Here is a 22,624-nt window from a genome sequence, read left to right as displayed (position 1 = left end):
TGTGGCACTGGGCAGACTCCCGGCAACCAGGGAGACCAGCGGAGTCCCAGGGCTGTGAGCAGAGCCTGTATGGATGTTCCTGGTGCAGGATTTGGGCCCTACGGACTGTTAATAAAATGTTTTAAAGCTTTGTAAGGTAAATTATCATAAAAGGGTTTTTTAATAGAAAAAAAATCTTTATATTCAGTAGATCTCAAAAGGGAGTGGTGAAATTACCTGTGAAAATGTTAAGCTATCAGCAAGAAATAAAATTCTAGGACAAAAAAATTCATACCTATATTTAAAAAAAGAAAAAAGACACAGAAGAGCTTGCAGTCTGTTTTTAATGTTTGCTGTTTCATTCTATTGCAACATTGTTTCCTGTCTTTTCTGGGAGATGCAAATTTCTCCTCTGAACATTCAGAGTTTGGTGCAGAACAACTGTTCCTTAGGAAAGTTGTTTCCAGTGGCTGAGGTTTCTTTTTTCCCAAAATTCAGCTTGTTGAACTCTGCTTTTATCTCCATGATTGACTTTCCCTTGGTCTCAGGGAGATACAGGTAGATGAAAATTGCCGATAGAGCAAGGATTCCCAAAAATATGAGGAAGCAGAAGGGTCCGAGGTTTTCCTGCAGGCAGAAATAGGAGACACTGTAAGGAAGATAATCTCATTTCTATTTCCCTGCCCTTGGGTGCAAGTCTGTGTCTTAGTAACTGAAATTCAAATATGTGCTCAATACACAAACCAGGACAGGTATCAAACCAAGAGTTTCCAGTGGCCAGTTTGACCTGAGTCCAATTGCTGCTCTTCTGACAGGCCCGGGGGATTCCTGAGCAGGTTTGGTATTTGGACAGAGCTCTAAGATTTGCCTTTTGTTGCAATATACTGCTATTATTGTGTTCTGTGTCAGCATTCAGAAGTTAATTAGCCTGGAGCGAGGGATCCAGTTAGAGTAACTTACAACAATGAGTGGAAAAGTCATCCCAAGTACAAACAGTCCCATCCAGTTGATGGAGCCGAAGATCAGGAAGGCTGATGGTCTGGATGACTGGCTGAAGATTTCAACCATGATAGTTATAGTGGTTCCGGCTGAAAAAGGAAAGCAAAACACAAACTGGGTGTACTTTTCTTCCACAGTTCCTCAGTGCATCTTACTCCTGCCGAAAATCCTAACAGTGGCAGTGGTAAAAAACAGCAAACAGGCAGAATAGGTGCCTGCTGGCAGGTGGCCTCTGCGGTGAGAGTGAAAGACCTTGGTTCCAGAAAGGGACTAGAGCTGCTGATTTAGATTTCTGTCATACATCCTGGACTTCTTCTTCTGGTGCCAGTGGATCTGTGCAGTTCCATATTGCACTGGTGGCCATTATTAGCACAGTAAATAAAACCAGTTCCGCTTTTGGGTTCTGTGGTCAGTTCCACCTGAAGCGTGTTGGTAGTCATAAAGCTTAACTCGCTGAATTAGTGAATAATATACCTGGCAATGCCTAGAATCCTGGTTTTAGCTGAATATTTTAAAAATTGTTCTGAAACATCTGTCACAAACCCTCTGGAGAAGATGATACTGTATTTTAAATCATTAGATTCTGTGATCAGCAATAAAATTTGAGGCATCTATATCCTTTTCCTGTCTCCCACTTGTACATATCTGCCTTTCCCTTCTCAACCTCCACAACTTTACCATGGGTCTAGCCCGTTCTTCCTCTGCCAGTTGTGGCACCAAACAATACGATACCAAATTTCCTCCCATTGATGTACTCACATGGTCCAGTTCCATAGAAGATAACAAACAGGAAGATCAAGATAACACTGAAGTAATGCATCCAGAAAAACTGATGCTAAAAGTGAGAAACCAGTGATATCAAACCATTAGATACATGACAGAATAGCAGAGCTCTGTATTTTCTGCCACTGACTCAAGTTTTGTTCCCATCCTGTGAGGCAAGAGCAGCAAGGGCTGGTGCTGAGCAGCCAGCGAGCTGCTGCCTCTTTACCTGCAGCGACAGCGTCATGGTCAGGAGCGCCAGCACAGAGCCCATCAGCATGTACCCTCCACACAGCAGCACCCTCCTCCCAAATCGGTCTATGAGGGTGGTCTGAAAAGCAGAAAGTCAAATAATGCCTCCCTTCTCCATATGTTCTTTGCAGAAGACTTATCTGAATAACAGCCAGAAATCAATGTCATTTGAGAGTCTCTTAATTTCTAATGAATTTAATTTGCTTCTTCAAAGCTAACTTGTTATTAATGAAGCTACATCTATTAGTCAACCCTAGGCTGTTGTTAGACAGTTCTCTTTCTTGTGTGCTAGTATATATACAATTGTGCACATGTACATATACATAACTAATCCAGAATACCAGAAAACTATTTTACAGAGTAAAAATTAGTCTAAAGATGTACAGTCATACCAATAATTTGGGTAAAGAGCTGCTTTCTATCCTGCATGTGGTTTTGCAGAAGCAGGAAGATGCGTCTTAGGTTATGCAAATCTTCCCTGAGCCCAGTTATAAGTAAGGTACAGTACAATTTTTGACTGCATGAAATTTTTCCTTCAGACTCAAGTCTGAAAAGACTTACACACAGTATAGAGGATAAGCATTCACACAACCCAACTCCAAGGGACACGTATGGGATAGTGTGTTCTTCAAACTTGGCTGTGTGGAATACCTCAAAAGAATAGAAGTATATCTGAAAAATGGAGAGAGGAAATGCACCTGTGAAAAAAGTGTTGCAGTTGGGATGCCATTCTTAGCTGGTGTAACAGCATTAACTTAGGGAGGTTTGTAATGCTGCCTAGAGCTGTCTCTTGTTCTGGGGATAAAGAGAGCACTCAACTGCATTGATTCCACAGAGCTGCAGGGTGGTCATGACAGTCACCGAGGTGTAAAGTTGCCAGCGCAAAGACCGGTCTTTTATTATTTCGAGGACACGCAAGGTTTTTGTGCTCTTCATTGCAGCCTTCTCCTTCATAATGTCATCAATTTCTGCTTGGTGGTCTCCTTCCCCCCAGAGCTTCCTGATGGCTGTTGGGGGCAAAGCAGGGAGTGGATTATTCTACCAGTACAGCTCTGTCACGAGTGGTTACGTTAAACCCCTTAGTCTGCCTGTCCATTGGCGTAGGGGGTTGTGTCAGTGCTGTCTGGTTCTGTCGTCTGGTTGGGTCTGGAATTTTGACTCACTGGTTGTCAGTACAGCATATCTTTCTAACATTGAGTTGACTAAATTGTAAACAAAGTAAACATTTAGCTACATTTTATTTAATAAAAAATGAACTACCCAAAACCATTTCCTTTAAAGAAATAAAGTAGTACCCGCCAAAGTGGGAATGCTTAGACATGTTAATAGAATATGTCTTTCTTAACCAAATAAATTAAAGTGAGTGAGGCCCCAGGTTAACAGAGCTGTATTGCCGTAGGTGCCTCAGCTGTTTTATTTATTTATTTACAGAGGCTGTCACTAAAACATCAAATGAAGCAAAGTAAGTGAGGAAAGCAAACACTTTACCTTTCCTGCAGGCTTCCTCATTACCCTTCTGTATCAGGAGGTAGGATGGTGAATCAGGGAAAAATGGGAGGGTAACCAGTTGAACCAATGCTGAAAGTCCACTAGATGCTAACAACCACGGCCACAAAGCTTCGCTTCCTAAAATCTCCCTGGAAAGTGTATGTGAAACGAAATTATGCTGAGATAGTGGAATGAATGTTCAGGAAGTTTTTCTGAGTGATGAGTATTGCTCAAATTCCATTCAAGGGTGCAGTGGAGCAAAATCTGAATGGATAATTTGGCAAATTTCACACATTCAGCTATTTTTGTTTCTGTCAAATTTAAAGGAATTATTTGGCATTTTGAAAAACTTTCTAAACATCATTAGGATCCAATATAATGTCTGGAGAGCTAATGAGACTCATTTGACCACTGTTTGACCACAGGATCAAAACATTATGCTAAGACTTTTCATGTAATTACAGTACATTTTTAAGGGGAAGGCCCCTAGTAGAAAGGGTGTGGAAATAAGAAGAAATCAGATTATGAATAGTTAATTTTCTGTCTCCTGTATTTTAACTGTATGTTTGCCTCAATTATAATCAAAACTTTTTTTCTGGCATAAGCTCAGACCTGTTTTGGGGAAGATGAGTCACTTTGTCAGTCACTGACTAGGTGAGGGGATAAGGTTACAGAAAGATTTCTATTACTTTTAGTGTAACCTGATAGAAAGATTGGAGTATTTACCGTAGTCCAATAACCTGTCCTGTGAGTTTTCCCAGTGTTAGAAAAACAGAAACTGTGGAGTTGGTGAATCCACGCAGCTTCTTGGGTGAAATCTCTCCTACATACTGAGGATGTATATTGAGAGAAAAACCTTTAACATAGAAGAGGATAAATGACAGTTAAAATATTTATAATAGCTTAACTTTCTGACTTCATCCTCTCTTACATTGTTTCCGTTCACTCTGGTATTTGGATTATAATTTCTTGCAAAAAAGGATTATGTCTTTCACTTTTGTTTAGTGCGCAGTATAATTGCTTTATAAGTCATTCTCCAAGAACAGCAATATCTATAGAGACAACCCTGGGACAGCCGGGATGCTTGGACTCCGCAGTGGCCTGAGCACATACCTGTACCAATGCCATAGAGAAAGCGGCCGACCAGAATCATCTCGAAGGACTTGGCTGTTTTACTGAAGGCCATGATAAGTGCAGCTACCAGAATGATCAGGTTGGCGCACATTTGGCACTTTTGTCTGAAAAAGAGAAAAAAAAAAAAGCCCATGAGAATTTAGTGTGAAATAAGAACTCTTGTACTCTTTTGAATGGCTGGAAGCATGGTACAGCAATTTCTGCTGTTTGGAGGAATGGCTGAAACAATTTTGACTTTGGATAGTCAAAGTGATTCTTTAAAATTTTAGGATCCTTTAGATCTGAATTCATTAATATTTTTTGAGCTTAGAATTTAAACAGCTGGAACACTTCAGCATTTCCTCCATACAAGTGGGGAAAGAGATGAAAGAGCTGGCCCAGTTTGTCACAAGATTTTTAAATGGCTAGAACTCCTCATAAATTGTCAGGTTGTTCCTCAGAAATAATCTGAGTCTGTGGCTCCCATTCTAGAATGGCTCATATTAAAGACACTCCTTGCGAAATGGATGTGATCTGAGATGGCAGAGTTTTTAGAGGCATATTTCAAAATACACTCTGTGAATCATGGGCTGGCATGTTCATACGCCCCATTTCTCAGGCTCAAATCAATGTCTTTTGCACTCTGCTGTTTGGCCGTGGTGCTCACTAGGCGAGAGTCCTCTTGCACACATTAAGGATCCACAGAGATCCTCTATTTAGAAGTCTGTGATCCAGCAATTATCGTGTGTTAAATAACCCGTGGGAGAAGTGCATGGTCTTGTTTCCAGTCTTGGGAGACCCTGTGGGTGTGGGATGAGGCAGTGTCCCACAAGAAATTTCTTGGGGGCACTTACCTGGTAGGACAGAACACAATTGCAGGCAGGCTAAGGTGGTTTGTTGAGACCCATATGAGGGGCCTCTGGATCAGTGGGTTGTGGAGCAGATCTTTAAGTGGGTCACACCAAGCAGATATGTTTGCCAATTTCTCTGCAAATGAAATTAGTGGTGTTACACAAAAGAGAGAACAGACCAGACTGGTGAGGAATCCTTTCTCCATCCAGTGGAAAAGATAGTTTGGAATTGACTTGCAGTAAAATGAATTGCCAAGAACATTGCCAAGATGTCTCTTGGATAATTCGTTTTGGTGCTGCTTGTATCTTTACAGCATAGTTATAGGCTTTTTTTTTTTTTACCTCTTCTGTTCACATTTTCACTAGATGCTAGAGTATATTTGAATATTTAATATAATGTCATCACCCAGGATGAGTGCGTTTAAGTGGAAATCTGGCTCTTATTTGACACTTAAGGATATCTTCCACACAGTGGTTTCCAGGTTCCAACACAAGACACACAGCTCCTTTTTTGGGATTTGGGGAGCTTGGGAGACCTTTATGGGAGTCACAGGGGATCTTGAAGAGAACAGGAGGCACTTGCACTATCCTGCTGCTCCCAGAGGCCCCGACCCAGTGATGTGTTGGTGAATGCAGCCTTTGCAGAAATACAGTTCCCTGGGGAGGGCAGATAAACAAGGTAAAATACTGCTTGCTACTTGAAGAGGTGGGTGTGTGGGCAAACCAAATCCATTTAGTCTTCAATCAGACTGCTTCAACCAAGAAGCACCTTGGCATTTCCCTGCACTTTCTGACTATTGAGCTGTTAGAAGAAACACTTACTTCCTATATTTCGTAGTCAGGTAGCCACAGCAGAGGCTCCCCAGGAATCCTCCCATCCCATAAACAGACACAATGAAGGACCACAACAGCATGATTGTCTCAGGGTGGAGGGGAGAGCCATGTCGCTCTATCCAGGTTTCATTAATAAACTTCCTGATGTGCTGAAAAATAAAATGAGATTTGACTGGACAATGGGTATAAGATCCCTTTGTATTATTTGGCTGTTGTACTTCAGATCTAGCCTATGGTTCTAATACTAGCCTTCTTGTGAGACTAAATTTCTTAGTAAAGCAAGTTAGCTGAGATCACATTGCAAAGTCTTTACATTTGTACCAGTCTGTAAGTTTCCTGACAAAGCATGCTAAAAGCACACTTCTGCCTTCCTTTGGAGGCTCATGTGCTGTGTGCTAACAATTTATTTAAAACAGAAAATGCTATCCTGTTGTTTAAAGGAGAAAAAGTTCTCTACGCATTTTATGATACATTAGCCAAAGAAAAGGCATAGGTGTATCAGCTGAATGCTCAGTAATTTTGAGATCTGTGGGCGAATGGATAGCTCGGGATCCCTATTTTCTGTTTCCAACCTCAGAGAGATGGCTACTTACCGCTGAAGGATAGCTGATGACAGAAATGTGGAATCCATATGGGAAACTGCCACCAATTCCCAGCACGAAGATCAGTTGAAATAATCCCCGGAACTGAACCTGCAAAGCAAGAATAAAATACTCCATCAGCTTCTCATGACTCTAGATTTGTGCAGGGCCAGAGTCTATGTAGCCACATTTGCCCTTCCCTTCTGGATATCTGTGTTGTCCACTTCTAATCCTCTTAGACTTAAACATTTTTCTGAAATCTCTAACTTACTGCCAAAGTGCAATCCCCAGCCACAGGGCCACAGCAAGACTAAGTGCTACTACAAGAGGGATAATCCACCACTTTGCTTGCAAGAAGGAGAGAGAGTTTTAAAAGCTGTTCCCGATAGTACAGCTTTCAGTGTGTGCCTGCAATAGCTGACAGGTTGGCAGTCCTGCCTGTGGTGAAGAGGGAATGGGTTTCCTTGTCTGCAATCTGCAGTAATCTATATACATCAAACCAGAAGTTGTGAACTCACATTCTTACTCTTTTTTTTTTTTTTCACTAGACTTACAAATTAACAATTTTAATTCATAAAAAGGAAAGCAAAATAGCTTCTTGCTGGCAGTTGAGAAATAGAGCAAGAAACAGTTATCACTTCTTCCTTGTTTAAGACGATGGAAAGTCTTGATGGATGATATTAATTATCTTTAGATGAAATGAGGAAAGCAATTTATTTTAGAGCTTATGTCATTAATTTCTTAGCCTTTTGCAGTACAGTTAACCTATTCATTACTTTGGAAAGTAATCAGAGTGCTTAATAATTAGTATTATTTTCAGTAATTCGGAAAATAAAAGTACAGTAGCATTGCCACTGGTGGAACTGCCAGGACTTTTGTTAGTTTTGATTGAATTTATCTTTTTATTTTATTTTACCTTGCTGCATGGAAAAGACCATGCAACATGTTCTTGGTAATGTTTAAATGCAGAGAAGAAAGATGGTCGCTGTCCCAAAAGAGCTTACAATCCTTAAGGAATCTGGATCTTTAGTATTTTGTTAGCTTTGTCCTATATAAGGCAGAGCCCTGAGAAAAAGCGACCAGTTACTCACCAGGTCAGAGAAGACAGCAGCCATCTCCTGGGACAGAGCTGATTCCTGTTGCTTACGGGTTAGTACCTGCCAAAAGAACCAAATGCTCACATAATGCAATAGCAGTGTCAGTGAACTAGTACCACGTTACTGAAGTTAAATTTTACTTCAAAAGTTTTTAAGTTAATTACACGTATTTCAGCTGTTGTACAAAGTTTAGAATTGCTGGATTAAATATTTCAACCAAGGGTTGTGTCTAGCCCAGGTAAACAAGTTGGTTTCCCTTATGGGGAACGTGTGTACTTCAAGATCTCTGTCTTGTGCAAGGGGGATAGAGAATTGAGACATCAATTTTAAATAGGACTGCAAAAATCATAATTCACTTAGTTTTCAGTATAAGATGAGAAACATAAGGACAAATTTATCTGTTGCGAGTCTTAATTGAGGCCTGGACAGTGAACCATAGGACTTCGACATAAAACAGGAAAGAGCTATTCTCTCTTCATGTGACAGCAACTGGAGCATGTCGTAACTTAATCATTACTTAAAGCAATTGAAATGCTTCATCAGTTTGGGATGGGGTGCAAACTTAACTATTCTATAGTGGCACATCAGGCTTGACCAGCTAAATATGTAATAGTAGCTTATTTTCCTTTGCTGGGAAAAATTCAATGTCATGCACAGTTTTTTCTGGTATTTCCATCAGCCAACATATTTATTTCTGTGTCTGTGATGACAAAGTTATTGCTTTGAAGCTGCTCTGTAACCTTTATAGCTGGATTGATGTCTCTTCCTTCAGACAGAAAATCCTCAGGCTTTAACTTTATTTACTTAATAATTAAGAAGGTTTTGTACTAAGTTGGTAAAAGGCTTACTTATCATTTGCCATTTACACTTCAATTAAAGAAGAAGAGGACTAAGAAATCATAAATGGCTTATATGATGCAAGCAGTCATATTTATTAGAAAATACATCACCTGTAAGGAACATCAGATTCTCTAGCTAATGTCTGAAATGCAGCACGTAGCACCACCCAGCCATTTGTCCCATCGTTATGTGACCCCATCATGAATTGACTCTGTTGCTGATGTGTGCTGAGAGTTCATGGTGAGTTTTTTTCCAGATGAGATTCTCCAGCAGATAAACTGTTGTTAGAGCACAAATGAGACTGTCCCTTTGATGCTAGGAATTAATTTCCTTTTCTGTAAATCATGCAAAGTTGAAACAACATGATGTGCATCTGACAAAGGAAGGAAATGCCATGTTAGCTGCTAGTATCTGTCTTTCTTTGATGATCTTGGGGGAAGACACAAGCACGCAATGATGAGTAGCTACCACCATGGGGCTTTCCTTCGCAAATGAAGCCTGTTTTCTTATGTTCTACTTCACCACTTCTATTTAGTACAGTTTACACACATTGTAACTTTTACTCTTTGCTCTTGTACTTTCATTTAGGACTCCTGCTTTTTGTAGGTTGTCTTCCTCCTGTAATGCCCTTAATGTGTGATGTCTGTTGCATTCATGTTGATTAGTTACTGTGCTGCTTCTGTGCTCTGATTACTTACACTATACTGAGGCCCCCTTTGTTAGACACACAGTTTCATGATTAGTGTTAACGAGTAGCTGCAGATAACCTTTAGTCATAACTGATCCGGACACTGAATCTCACAACATCAGGTAATTTAGTCATTCATCATCCAATTTTACAGTCCCCTGTGACACACATGTGCAAAGCCATGCAAAGCCTTCCCTAATAGAGGCCAGCTAGACCAGACCTACTGTTTTGGTATCTAGCTGACAGCAGTTCACTGAGCGAGTTTTTAAGTGTTTGTATTTGCCTCTGAGTCAATACCTAAGACATATCTTACCTATCAGCTGATATCTCTGAAAGAAAACATACATCTAGTGTTCCTGAAACTTCTGAATGACTGTCCTCTTTGTCACCTCCCATGTGTGTTTGAACTATACTTTTTTGCTGTTTCATGCCCTGAGCAGACGGTTGGCAGAATACAGCTCTTGCTCCACTAAGCACAAGCAAAGGTTGACTTGTGCTCCAAATAGGTGTTCCGCTTCGTTGTCACATTTATGTTCCATAGGGCACCTGCTCGCTTCTTGGTGGGGATCTTATGGGGAAAGCTTTCCGAATAACATCTAATGAATAACTGAGATCGGAGATCTCACTGGCGAGTCATGCTGGCAATGCTACACAACACCACTCTGCTTACATTTGCAAAGACTCGGGTGTTGTTGTAGCAGAATGAAGGGTGTTGTCAGAATGACTGGTTAGGAAAAGAGAATTCTGTTTTGCAAAGTTTAGATTTCCTTTCTATATTGGTAGTTGTCTCCAAATGACTCGTGGTTTTTGGTCATGTTATAGATGTGTGGAACACTACAAAATTATTGAGCTTTTCTGACTTTAAGGACACTTTGTGTTTTGTAGATTATCTTTTAGTGAGAAATCTGAAGTGTCCCTCAATACAGGAATAATGAAAAACCCCAGTCATGGAAGGGTAGGCACACCAGTCACTTTTTTTATTAAGGGAGAAAATGATGTTGGGAAACAAACATTTGTGGATGCCAGAAGCTTTATTACAAGACAATCTGACATTTTAATTTATGTTTAGCATTTCCAATTAAAAATAAGCAGCAGTTAAGATGAACAATTGAACTCATATTTTGAATAACTTTATCTGAGTTGAATATGCCAGCCAAAGCAACATAAGAGAGAAAAACACTTTTACTGTGCAAGTCTAGAGTTTGGGGTTTAATTTGTATAGTATGCTCTACCTTGAGCCTTCGCTTTGTTCATGTTCTTCCTAATAGTATTGTTTTGCTACTAGGACTGTGAGAGCCTCTCATGAACAGAGGGAAACATGCAAAAATTCAGCAAAAAATTAAATTTGCATCGAAGCAAGGATGGCTGCTGACAGGGAAAACTTCAATCCAAAAGGGCTGAAGTCTGTCAAACTTGATACAACACAGGGACATGGTATTTGCATGGGAACCTGGCAAGGTTTGATTATGCAGTCAGGTCTAGAGAAACAAAGAATTTCTCTCCTATGCCACTAAATTTTTTCTTTAATCTATTATGGCTTGAACCCTGGCCAGAGACAGCAAGCCAAGAACCTCACTGTTCCCATTTCAGGGTTGTAAAAACACACTCAGAAATCATAGAAAGAGGGGATCACAAGTCTTGCCTTTCTCTGTGGTCAGCAGAGTGTTTATGAATTCTTCATGTAGTTTCAGTGTGTATTAGTTGCTCAGCTGAGATTTACACATCAGTGAGTTAAGCCAAAATGCTCGTGATTCACAGGAGTCTGTCCTGTTAGTGTCAGCCACCATTCGTTTTTTAAGCTGCCCAGAGTGGAGTGCTTCTCAAAGGTGCTGGTTTGGCAAACTGGGAACCTTGTAAGTGACGGGTATGAAATCTAACGGTCCATTTGGACCAATTCACTAGTCAGAAAACAACAAATGTCTTTTTTTTTTTTTTCCTTTTTAAGAAAGCCTGACTCCTCCTAATGGCCCATCAAAGCCTGGTGCAGAAGGCGTAATCCTCTGTGACGTGATTTGAAATTGTTGGAATATGCTTCTTTTTAAAGTTTAGCTTATTAAATTCTTCTGTGATTTCCACAATTGATTTCCCTTTTGTTTCTGGAAGGAACAGGTGGATAACGATCCCTGAAGTGAAAAGTACCACCATAAAAATGAGGAAGCAGAAGTGCTTGAGTCTTTCCTGCAGGGAAGAGCAAAGATAGAAGGAGAGTGAGATAAGCATGTCTTTCGCATTGTCACTTTCTTGGCACAGTTTTTTATTTGGGTCCCAAAGTACTTTGGATCTGATAAGGAGTTCTTTGCATTTTTACCTTGGACAAGTATTTCAGTCTGAATAAATATCTTGGGCAGATCAGGGCCCTTCAGTTGAAAAGCGGCCTTGGGAGAGCAGGTGCTGAGCTCCCTGTGACTCGGCGTGGCACTGTCACCTCCCGTCACCCTCCCTGCTCCCGCGGCTCACTTGAGCTCGGTGTCCCAGGGGAAGTCACTCACCACAATGAACGGGAAGCTTGTTCCGATCACAAAGACGCCCAGCCAGTTGACAACCGCGCCGATCACAAAGGCGGGTGGTCTGCACGAGAGCTGGAAAATTTCAGATCTAATGGAAAGTGTGGCACCAGCTGAAAGGAAAGAACAATAAGAGTTATTGCTTGTTGATGTGTTTGATTTGAACATTTGGATTGAGTGTTACGGTTACACAGTCAGCTACTACCATGGACTGACATTCAAAACACTTGTGTATGTTGCTCTTTTTTAGAAAAGAAAATGTTTGTGGCATCTTCTAGATATCACCTTGTTGAAGTGGCAAAATATTCAAATATATTTATTTGGGACGTTGAAGAATTAGATAGTTAACACCTGAGAAAGTCGGACATCTTCTCATGAAAGAAGCTGTTTAAGAATGGAGTGACAATTATTATTACTAACAAGAATTGCCAGCACGATGCTGCTGGATCACAAATGAGTGATCTTCCCAGATTCACCTCCTGGCCATTTCAGTTACGTTTGAAGTCACAGGACTTTGACAACTTTGAGTGAGAAAAATAACACAACTATGCCATAGGAGAAGGCAAATATTTAAAAAATAAGCAGACTTGAAAAATAAAATGTTTTTAAAGAGGAGCAGGTAGTGTGTTCTAGGAAAGGAATTACTCCAAAGTAGGTCTTCTGCACTGCTGTCCATGTGGGATAAGATGTGGCATTATACAACACTGAATTTAAAAGAACTCTTGCTTTTATTGTTCTTTTTCTTTTTTAAAAAAATATTTTACCCATCTGCTTTTGCTCTATTTTTGCTGTATTTTTCCACTTTTTGCTGTGTTCCTTTCCTCCTGTTAGCAAAATTCAAACCTGATGGCATTGAAGTTTATGGGCAATGATTGGACCCGCAATATTTAAATGACTACAAGATTAGATTAAATTAATTGACTTATGCTAAATATTATGCAGTATTTTCCTAGCCATATTAATAAGCTCACATGACTCAATTACTTTATTTCTTTTGAATGAGTACTTACCTGGTCCAGCTCCAAACACAACTACAAACAAGATAATCAGACAAAGGCTGCAGTATGGCATCCAGAAATACCAGTCCTGGGGAAAAACAACCAAACAACATAACAAACTTCTGGGTGCAATCTGTTAATAACCACAGGTGAGAAATGCTGCTTGTTTCCCCACACTGTCACCTCAAGAAAAAATGTACGGTGTAAGGGAACTGGCAGAGAAATGTGCTTTTTCCTGTGGATGGAGCAGTGAGATTTTTGTTAGCTGAGCAGAGAAGCAGATTTGCTAGTATAGAGCAGCTGTCGGGCTTGGAAGCCTTCAGTTAAAGGAAGTCTGAATGGTACTTTTCCACCCTGCCCTTTCTTCTTGACCCCATGGTGCTTACCCCAACCCTTAGAGATATGAGGATACCAAGTCATATCTTTCTTTACTTTTGTTAAGTGATGGGTTTAATAACTGATACTGCAAAGAAACTTCCCCAGATCTTAGTCAAGAAGATATGAGACTCAGTGCTTTAGGAAAAAAAGATTTCTCTCTCCTAGGTTTGAGATCCTTCATGAATGAAACAAAAATGGAAGTCTGCTGCCACCTTGCTTCAAGGCTAATATCTAGAGAGGAGCTTTTGGATGATACTGGTAATTCAGGAGACTTGCTTTTGAAGAAGCTACATCAAGGACAGTGTGATAGAGGTGAACTGGACTCCAGTCTGTGAATAGATATGTGCATTCCCAGTATCTTCTGCAGCAAAGATAAATTTTGAACAACCTAATGCAAAAACTGTGGGGTTTTGTTGTTACTTGTTAAAACCTGCACAGATAGAAAGGGCCATTTTCCTAGGACTGCCTTCTGAACTGTGCTGCCCAGTGTGTGATGGGATCAGGAGTCAGTGCCAGTCTCCCAGTGTTTTATCTGCTCCTCGCTGGGCTCCTGGGATCACATTGGAAAGGAGGCAGGAGCATAACAGAGCACTTGCTGAGAGAGGGTTTAATCCTATATATAGACAAGCTGAATCTTTAGAATGTTCCCCCTCCAGAGGGTAAGCTGTTAACAGAGGAGTTATTTTGGCACTTCTAAGGCTCACTTTCCTTTCTCAGCAGTATGGTCCTCAATGTGAGCAGAGGTTAGAAATAGAACAGATAGAGAAATCTGCCATTAAAAGAGTTTCCTTACCTGTAGGGAGAGAGTCACGGTGATCCCAGCTAGCAGTGAACACATGATCGAGTAGCCTCCTCTCAGGAGCACTTTCCTGCCCAGTCGCTCAATGATGGAGCTCTGAGGGACAGAAGTCACACTGGTGTCAATGGCAGAAGAGCGAATTGTCACCCATTCCCCTAGGAGCGTGACTTACACAGAGGACAGTAGCTACGAGTTCAGAGAGCCCAACAGAGAGGGTCAAATAGGAGATCATTCTTTCATCAAAGCCGGCAGCCTGGAGGACTTCAAAAGTGTAAAAATAAATCTGAAAAAAAACCCACACACAAAAAAACAAAAACCAAAAAGAAAAACATAAAACAGTAAGAGAAGAAAATAATGGATTTCTTCCCCATATATGTGTGACACTACCCTAGACAGGAGCTGCTAACCAAGGAGCATGCATCTCAGCTTTGCAGTGAGCTACAATTCTGCACTCTTTTTAGTAGTATTCACTTTACTGGCTGACAAATACATTCTAAAATGTAATTAATTAATTATTTTCATAAAAGATAAAATGTTGGGATAAAAGGACCTCCAGCTGCTGCAATGTAATTAGGTTTGCAGAGTCCTGATTTAGATGCTTTCAGAAACAGCCAGGTATATCATCTCTTCTAGGTCCCATCCAAAAACATCATTGTAGGATGTTCTCAAGAAAGAAGAGCATGAGTTATGGAGCGTGAGAGGGTAAAACAAGCATCTTTTCAAGGATCTCTGCTACTGTTTGGAGATATGCTGAGATGATAAAGATTCCAGTTTAAGCTGTGTGAGACTCAGCTGTGTATTTCCTTGACAAATATATTACTGCATTGTGCTGTTAGAAGAATCATGCAGGCAATTGCAAAGCTGTGACTTCAAAATTATCCCAAAGGAGTTCAGCTGTGAGGAAGAGGGGGAGACCCGGAGAAGGTGCCAGAACAGTGAGCATGCTCATTGATTGTCTCTAAAGGTCGATTAAGCACACTGTTATCCCAACATCTTGGGGTGCCAAGAGTCAGGGGCTAAACAGCAGCAGTTGCAGGGAGCAGTAACGTAAAACTGCATTGCAGATTTTGCCAATATAGGGTGGGCTCATTTGTAAAAGCAGGTTCTGGGGCCTTGTGATGGCTTCCAAAAATGGTTGTTAAATAAACGTGACTACCAAGGAAGGTAACTCCAGCATGGACCAAGAGCTGGGCAAAGGGGTGTCACATGAAAAGCCCAGCCAAACTTTGCAGACTGCTGCTGCCCTGCAACAGGGCTGGCAGGCAGCAAGTTGGGACCTGAAAAGCCTGAGGAAAATGAAGAGAACTCCTGAGAGCCATGATGTTTCTTTTAAGGTTGTCAATAAGTGTTTTGAGAATTTAAGGGGGAAATACACTCAACTGCATTGATGCCACATAGCTGCATTGTGGCGGTCAGAGTAACTATCGTGTACAGCTGCCAACGGAAAGCTGGTTCTTTCATTAGCTCCAGGACACTCAAGATCTTGGTGTTTTTCATTGTTGCCTTCTCTCTCATGATGTCATCAATCTCTGCTTGGTGATGGCCTTCACCCCAAAGCTGCCTTATGGCTGTGAAGGAGAAGGAGAGTGAGACCTGCCATGTTAATTCGTCCCTGTTGTTTGTTGCCTAAGGAGTTTGTTGAGTAGGTGATGTGAGTGTCTGGCAGTGCAGCATGCATGGCTGTGGTTTGACTCACAGATATCCTAGAATGTGCTCCAGAGCCCTTCTCCCCTCCTGCACAGAGGGACCTATTCTGACAGAGGGACCAGTGGGGTGCACAAGGACTCCCTCCCTGGCCATGGGTTCACTTGTCTCCCTTTTGTCTTCTCTCAGGGTACAAGCAGGGTACACAGCCAACAACCAGAGCCAAGGGGTGCCCTGCAGAGTCCTGCAGGGTGAACAGCCATCTGTCATTTAGGCTGACCACACAGGCGTTGTCAGCTGATGTGCAAAGTTTTGTAATACAGAGCTGTAGAGAGAACAAGTTTAATGTTCTCTGTGGGAACTACAACTAAAATACCCTTAGTAGATATTCACAGAGTTGTCATAGACATGAGCAAGGACAAACTTCGTCCTTTTTTTCCATATGGGGAGAGTAAACACCACAAAACAATTGAAAGTCAAGTGAGGAAGAGGAACCTGGAGCCCTCGGTTACCTTTTTTGCAGCCTTCCTGGTCTCCTTTGTGCATGAGGAGATAAGGTGGGGACTCAGGGAAGAAGGGCAGAGTCACCAGCTGGACCAGTGCTGGAAGTCCACAGGAGGCCATCAGCATGGGCCACAGGGCCTGGCTGCCCAACAGCTCCCTGGCGGGGATAAAATGTGTGTGTAGGATAAAAGTACATTGCATTGGTTTTGAGGAGAGAAATGAATGGATGGAAAAACAGAGGAAGAAGCAAAAGGTAGAGGGGATCCATAAATTAATTATACCTTTGTCCTGAAATTTGCCCGATGGCTTTTCCCAGTGACCAAAAGAAAGAGGCAGTAGAGTTTGCAAATCCACGCATCTTCCGAGGGGAAATTTCTCCAAGATATTGGTGGTGTAGGGGAACACAAAGACCTTGAGATGGGGAGAGAATTGTGGGAGAGAAGAAATAAGACCTTCATAACATTCATTAAATTGCATGTAAATAAATAAGCATTACAGAATATATCTGCCTTATGCAACAAATTGTTTATCGTACATTAGCCAATGTACAAGATTTTTCAGTATTAGATTTTCTAACCCTTTCTACAAAAGTGTTTGGTTACTGTCTTCTTTGCCCAATGCAGTTTCCTCATCTTGAGACACGTACAGTTTTCCCTTTGGGGTGCAGGTGTAGCCTCATTGTAGTATCTCTTGCAAGCCTTAGCATATTTTAAAGGAAAAAGAGCATGCAAGTGCTGAATAACTAAACACCCTGTAGTAACATTTAATTTACTTGTAGTTAACCCACATAATCTCAATCTTTTCTGGCGTGATGCCATAGGAGAGCTGTATGCTAGATCCACAGTAAATTAAAATACACAGTGCTATATTCAGTGTTGATTTGTATATGATTTAGGGGGAGATAGAATATTTCTTTTCCACTGTCAAAGAATAATTTTTACTATTTCAGGCAGAGTTAATTTTTCCAGCTCTTGGTGAAGCAGTTAATAACAGACATTCTGAAAACTAGTCTGGGAACAAGAGCTTTTTCCTGACATAGGGGTCACAGCCCCCTCATCTGTTTTGAAAGGAGCATGTTCTTCTCCTGGCTTTATGTGATGGCAAAGTACTGGAGTTATCTTTAACAAAAATTAGGTGTTTGCGTGAGGTATGATGCAGATTCTAGATCACAGCTGCTGTGGGTGTGTATTTCTCAAAATACAGCTGTAGCTCTTCGATACAACTATATGTCAGAGAAGCAATGTAAAAAAATTTGATTACTTGAAAAATAGACATGGATTTCCAATGAAAGAAGATAAAATAGACATCTCTTTGAATATCCAAGCAGAATAGAAAAGCAACTTTTTGTGTAGGAGACAAACAGAAGGCATACAGATACCAGCACAGGGGGTTGCTGCTGCATGTGATCTGTCTGCCAGGAGTGATTTTGTTTGATTATGCCCAGCTCTTTGTACTAACCCCAAGGGCTTAGTGCTTGGACACAGGTCAAATGCCCTTATAGAACATTCCTGAAATATGTTCAGAGTCAAAATTAAATGGCCACAGCCATGAACAGCCTGGTTCTCTGGAGCTGTATGGGAATACTAGCTTTAAACCATATACCGTATAATTTCCAGTACTGTTAACTAAAATTTAGATAATATTTTACATCTTTTTCCACCAGAAAAAAAATGCCTTGTTTCATATTGTATCAAACCATTCCTGACAGCTCTGAATATTTATACATTTGGCAAACCTGAATTTCATTTGATATCAGTGAAATGACTAGTAATTTTGCACTTTATTGCTGGCTGTTATAGACCTTCTGACAAGGGATCACTGACTTGAATATTTTATTTTCTTAGTGAAGGGTTATTATTTACTTTGAATAAAGATGTAAAATTTTGGAAGAGCCTGCTGACCTGTTGGAGAAATCACTTACCGGCACTTATTCCACACATGAAGCGTCCAATTAGAATCATCTCAAAGGACCGAGCTGTGTTACTGCAGCCCATGATAGACGCTGCCACTATCATGAGCAGGTTGTTGCAGAGGAGACATTTCTTTCTACAAGTGCAAGAAAGCAAAAAACATTTTTGTAAGTCAGAAGGGAAATGGCAGTTAAGCTTCTTGCATGTAGGATGTCTTGGGTGAAGTTGTCTCGCTGGTTTTGTTAAATTATATATATGTGGTCCATGACAAAATGAGCCCTTCCACACGACTGGCACTGGGCACCCTGGACTCAGGATGTGCCTTGGCACACGGCTAGACCTGGGAGTTTGGGAATACTTCTGGGCTTTGTAGTGGAGGAAAGACTTAAAGCTTTTTGGCACTTGAAAATCCATTGTGAAACACAGTGATGTAGCACTTAGGAGCATCTCTGTGCTGTTATATTTTGAGTAGCTCCTTCAAGAAACCCATTTTGTCTTCAGCTGGGGGGCTGCCTTTTGTCCTTGCCACGACTGACACAACCTGAGTAACTGTGTCTGGTGTGACACCAGAGCTGATGAGCCTGTGCCAAAGGACAATGGCAAGAAGCAGCAAATTCTCTTGACACCGCTGTTGAGCTGGCAGTATGACAGCCACGACTAAGCCTAAAATCTGACTCACACTCAAAACCTCAATTGACATTTTCTTAAGTTTAACTTGACAAATTGTCTTTAAATACACATACTTGCCATACTTGGCAGTCAGGTATCTGCTTCCTGAAGAACCCAAGAGGCCTCCTATACCAAAGATGGACACGGTGATAGACCATAGCAACAGGAGGTTATCCTGATGGAGGGGGTAGCCGTATCGCTCCAGCCAGGTTTCATTAATGAAAGCCTTAACATGCTGAGATAGAAAAAAGAATTTTTATTCACAATAACTGTGATTCTAGTGCATGTATTTTGTTATATTTAGAACAAATATTTGTTGCTCCAGCTAAAGTCACTATGTAATATAGACTCCAAGAGTATGCATTAGCTAATAGACATAGTGTAATAAAGCATTCTGTGTTCATTTTGCCACTAAAATGAGTTTATTCTTTGGGGGTTTTGTCCTTGAAATCTGAGGAACTGAGGCGTGGACTTGTACTGAAAATAGTGTGAACAGCCCTGTAGAGTTCTGCAAATGTATTTTGAGTTTTCTCAAAACATACATGGCAATAATGCCAGATTATACAGCACCTGTTCAGTATAGTTCCTAAATACTTTCTCACTCAGAACTTGGTGTCTGAAGCCTGAAAATAACACTTTTCCGTAAGGTGATCTCTACAAAATAAGAATGTCTTGCTTCTAGACTCCAGTATCTTGGATGGAAGTTGTACCTGTGATAAGTGGAGACAAGCAGACATTTTCCTAGAGCTGTTTCACTTGACTTGTTGTATTTGTCTGTGCAGATGGACAGCTCTGAAAGTATGAAATGAGACCACTGCAGCAGGCACACATGCTGTCGGTTTATAGGGGAGACAGGTGCCACCCCTGTCAGCGCATCTTCTGAGGAGCAGTTCTATAAACAATAACTTGCAGGTCTCTTTTCTTCTATTTTCAACACTTCGACATGTTCTGCTTTATCATGGCAATGGGAATGAATCATGAGCAAACTGTGATTAAACCCTCGCTGACTGCCAGACAGGAGCATCCTAAGCAGGAATGTAGACTCAGTGCCACTGTTAACCAGTGCGTTGAATTCATCTTTGCCTACCTGAGACATGTAGGTGATTGAAGAGATTTGAAAGCCAATTTGGAATGTTCCGCCGATCCCCAGGACAGAGATCATTTGAAAGAGCCCCTGGTACTGTACCTGCAGAGGTAGAACAAAATCTTCTTAAGTTTGTAGCCACATCAAGCTGTTCTTTGAATATGTCTTTCTTTCTCCAGAAACATCTCATTCGTTCAAGGGATTTGCAGATAGGCATGTTCCCTCTGCTTGCCCTGGTGTGAAGTGTATATCCTCCTGTGATTTCCCTGCATCCAACTCAAGTAAAATGCAGCCTTTAGCTACAGAAACAGTGATCCCTCAGCTCAAGTTTTGTGGCAAAGCCTCCTGAAATCACACACAGCAGCTAAAATTTTTACAAAGAAGTCTGAAATTGGGAAAAAGTAGCCCAGGTTGGCGTTGCTTATAGCATGTTTTTCCACTCAGATTCCTGTCGGTGTGGCAGCACTTGGAAATCTGCTGATTTTCATCTAGATGGAGAGGAAGGAACAGCAAGGAAAGGTTTTGGGACAGAGGTTCCCTTCTCCAATGGTTCTGCTCAAGCTGTGCTGTAGGAGGACAGTGTGGTTTCTAACTTATTACCATCCTCAGTTCTGAACTCTTGCCCCACCTGCCTGTCTCAAGCAGCATAGTCAGCTTAATGTAGTGGGAGTTCTGAGAATAGGCATCCCACCTTGACAGTTTCTGTGATTTGTTTTTTCCTGGTTGATTAGAGATCTCAAAATACACAGCCTGCACTGCTCTTAGGTTTACTCTACGTAAGTCTTGGCAGCAGGATGCAGTGAACATGCCATGAATGAAGGAAAAATCAACAGCCTTTCAGAGACACGCTGCCATATTCCTCTTTCCTGGATGAGAGGTTACATGTGCTCATGGGAGCTCTTTCTCAAAAGGGTTTTGCTCCAGTTGCAGGTGCCTCATTGATGTGTGAAGCAGCAACTCTGGGTTCAAAACTCAGCCATTAACAGGATATTAATGCTGCATACTCACACAAACATCCCTGACAAGATGTCACAGCTGCCAACATCCAGTCCTGTTCCCTGCCTGCCATTTCTTGCACAAAATAGTGATATATTTAACAAAACTATTTTTTTCCAGCAGTTAAGCAAAGCAAATTATATTTGAAGACAAGTAAATATTTTCCAGTAGATTAAGACATTTAAGAAATATTAACATATTGATTAAAATATGACAAAAAAGGATGGCAGGCCATATGAAGTGCAAACGTCTGTAATACCTCAAAGTGGTGCGCAGAACCACTTCTGAGATGCTTTTAGTAAGTAAGAGCCTTGTTGTCTTAACTGAGATACTGACTTTGTTTTCTTTGAAATACTAGTAGAGTACAAAAGTGTCACAAGTACTTACCAGGTCTGATAGGAAACCGGTCATCTCTGGCGAGGGGCTGGTTGTCCAATGTGTGATGTGTCTTTGTCATCACAGGCTCCTGTCTCTGTCTCCTGCCTGCTGCTCTGGCCGTGGGCATTTGGCTTCAGGGACCAGGGTTAATTTTTCACTATTTCGTCTTCACTCACTTAGATTTACTTTGACTGGCCAAAGTTAACACTGCTGGATTAAATATTTCAGGAAATAATTGCATCTAGTCCAGTCTGCAGGGGAAAGTTTCAAAACAAGGGAAGTTTGCACCTGGGGGGTAGCAAGGCCTTTGGAAAGGGAAAGGAGAAGAGTCCAGGCAAAAAAATCTGAACAGTTTTCCAGGAACAGTAAAGCACTTCTATGACATTGACCGACAAGTGTATCTGCCATAATTTGCACAAAGCAAAAGGCGGATGGTACAAGATTTAGATACTGTCATTTATTAATAAGTAAAGTATGTGGTGTTCTGTTTCAGATTCATTGTGGTAGTAAATATTGCTTATTAGATGAAAACCAGGCGAATTCTGAAACACACAGCCCTTCATTGGGCTTGAAGTAGAAGCAGCAAATTTCAAAGCCTAATTCTGCTCTCATGACTTTATATATCAGACTGTAGTGAGGAAAGTTATTTCTTGTCGGGTGTATATGGGGATGTTTGTCATCCAGATGTGGTGAAAAGGCGGTAAGAGATATTGTGCCCTGGTGGATGCTTTGGGAATGGAGCATCTGGTCCTGCAGGCTCCACTTGAAACAGCCAGTAACTAAGACCCACTTACTTATGAGAGTCATCAAAGAAGGTAAATATTCCCTAATGAGTTAGGATGGGACAACTGAGATCTTAATCCCTTGGGTTTCAGCTTTGACATAGAACAACTGCCAAACCAATGCTCCAGCTATTGGAAAATCAGCTTTGGTTCCCAGAGGCTCCTCTTGTGAGGTGGAGCCCAAACTGTGCCTTTACATGGCTTCTGCTGGAGACAGCACTTGGAAGAGGGAGGCTTGCCTGGGCCTTCCATGTGTGGTTGATGCCCTGTGCTGTTCCTGCTTTCAGATCTTCTCCTTGCTCTTACTCATGCCAAGGCTTGGGCTGGGGACAGATGGGACAGTGGGGCTGGACTGGAGCCCTCAGTAAACACCCACACTCACCCTCGGGACTTGTACTTCCAGTTCATAAAACACAGGATGCAATTATTTACAGAGGAGTTTACTGCAAGTACTGTGAGTCTAAAGAAACGAGCAAAAAATACATGTTAATAAT

At 41.3% G+C, this 22,624-nt stretch overlaps 2 protein-coding genes and 1 long non-coding RNA gene across 5 annotated transcripts in view; 1 reads left to right on the top strand and 2 right to left on the bottom strand.

Annotated features, from left to right (window-relative positions):
• Positions 1-22,624, top strand: part of LOC135575640 (uncharacterized) — a 46,608-nt gene that overhangs the window by 5,046 nt on the left and 18,938 nt on the right. The window lies entirely within an intron of this gene.
• On the bottom strand, positions 280-8,054 carry LOC102091920 (solute carrier family 2, facilitated glucose transporter member 11). 3 transcript variants are annotated; one of them, XM_005503876.3, is made up of 12 exons: positions 7,951-8,054; positions 6,872-6,970; positions 6,267-6,427; positions 4,594-4,718; positions 4,207-4,336; positions 3,481-3,629; positions 2,812-2,999; positions 2,554-2,664; positions 1,970-2,071; positions 1,738-1,813; positions 940-1,067; positions 286-606 (listed from the first exon to the last, which is right to left on the bottom strand). In XM_005503876.3, the coding sequence occupies exons 1-12, from the start codon at positions 7,972-7,974 to the stop codon at positions 400-402; spliced, it is 1,500 nt and encodes a 499-aa protein (XP_005503933.2). In that variant the 5' UTR covers positions 7,975-8,054; the 3' UTR covers positions 286-399. The 3 variants fall into 3 exon arrangements, with proteins under 3 accessions (XP_021145303.1, XP_005503933.2, XP_021145304.1); XM_021289628.2 differs by lacking the exon at positions 7,951-8,054 and having other exon boundaries at positions 280-606; positions 6,872-6,997; XM_021289629.2 differs by lacking the exons at positions 6,872-6,970; positions 7,951-8,054 and adding an exon at positions 5,448-5,580 and having other exon boundaries at positions 6,267-6,406.
• On the bottom strand, positions 10,441-21,488 carry LOC102091742 (solute carrier family 2, facilitated glucose transporter member 11). The gene is made up of 12 exons (XM_005503875.3): positions 21,358-21,488; positions 19,978-20,076; positions 18,965-19,125; positions 18,233-18,357; positions 16,593-16,722; positions 16,320-16,468; positions 15,544-15,731; positions 14,336-14,446; positions 14,158-14,259; positions 12,999-13,074; positions 11,974-12,101; positions 10,441-11,662 (listed from the first exon to the last, which is right to left on the bottom strand). Exons 1-12 carry the CDS (start codon positions 21,379-21,381, stop codon positions 11,456-11,458), a joined length of 1,500 nt encoding a protein of 499 aa, XP_005503932.2. The 5' UTR covers positions 21,382-21,488; the 3' UTR covers positions 10,441-11,455.

This window comes from Columba livia, chromosome 17 (assembly GCF_036013475.1).
Source record: "Columba livia isolate bColLiv1 breed racing homer chromosome 17, bColLiv1.pat.W.v2, whole genome shotgun sequence".
Classification (NCBI taxonomy): Eukaryota; Metazoa; Chordata; class Aves; order Columbiformes; family Columbidae; genus Columba; species Columba livia.
This window is presented reverse-complemented; position numbering and strand designations above follow the sequence as displayed.

Coding starts and splice junctions, on each gene's coding strand:
- LOC102091920 (XM_021289628.2), bottom strand. CDS start 6,997: ATGGAGTATTTTATTCTTGCTTTGCAGGTTCAGTTCCGGGGATTATTT. Junction 3,000..3,480: donor TGAGGAAGCCTGCAGGAAAG/GTAAAGTGTTTG, acceptor TGCCCCCAACAG/CCATCAGGAAGCTCTGGGGG. Junction 2,665..2,811: donor AGCTCTGTGGAATCAATGCA/GTTGAGTGCTCT, acceptor TCCATTTTTCAG/ATATACTTCTATTCTTTTGA.
- LOC102091742 (XM_005503875.3), bottom strand. CDS start 21,381: ATGACCGGTTTCCTATCAGACCTG. Junction 20,077..21,357: donor CCGGTTTCCTATCAGACCTG/GTAAGTACTTGT, acceptor CTACCTCTGCAG/GTACAGTACCAGGGGCTCTT. Junction 18,358..18,964: donor CTGACTGCCAAGTATGGCAA/GTATGTGTATTT, acceptor TTGCACTTGTAG/AAAGAAATGTCTCCTCTGCA.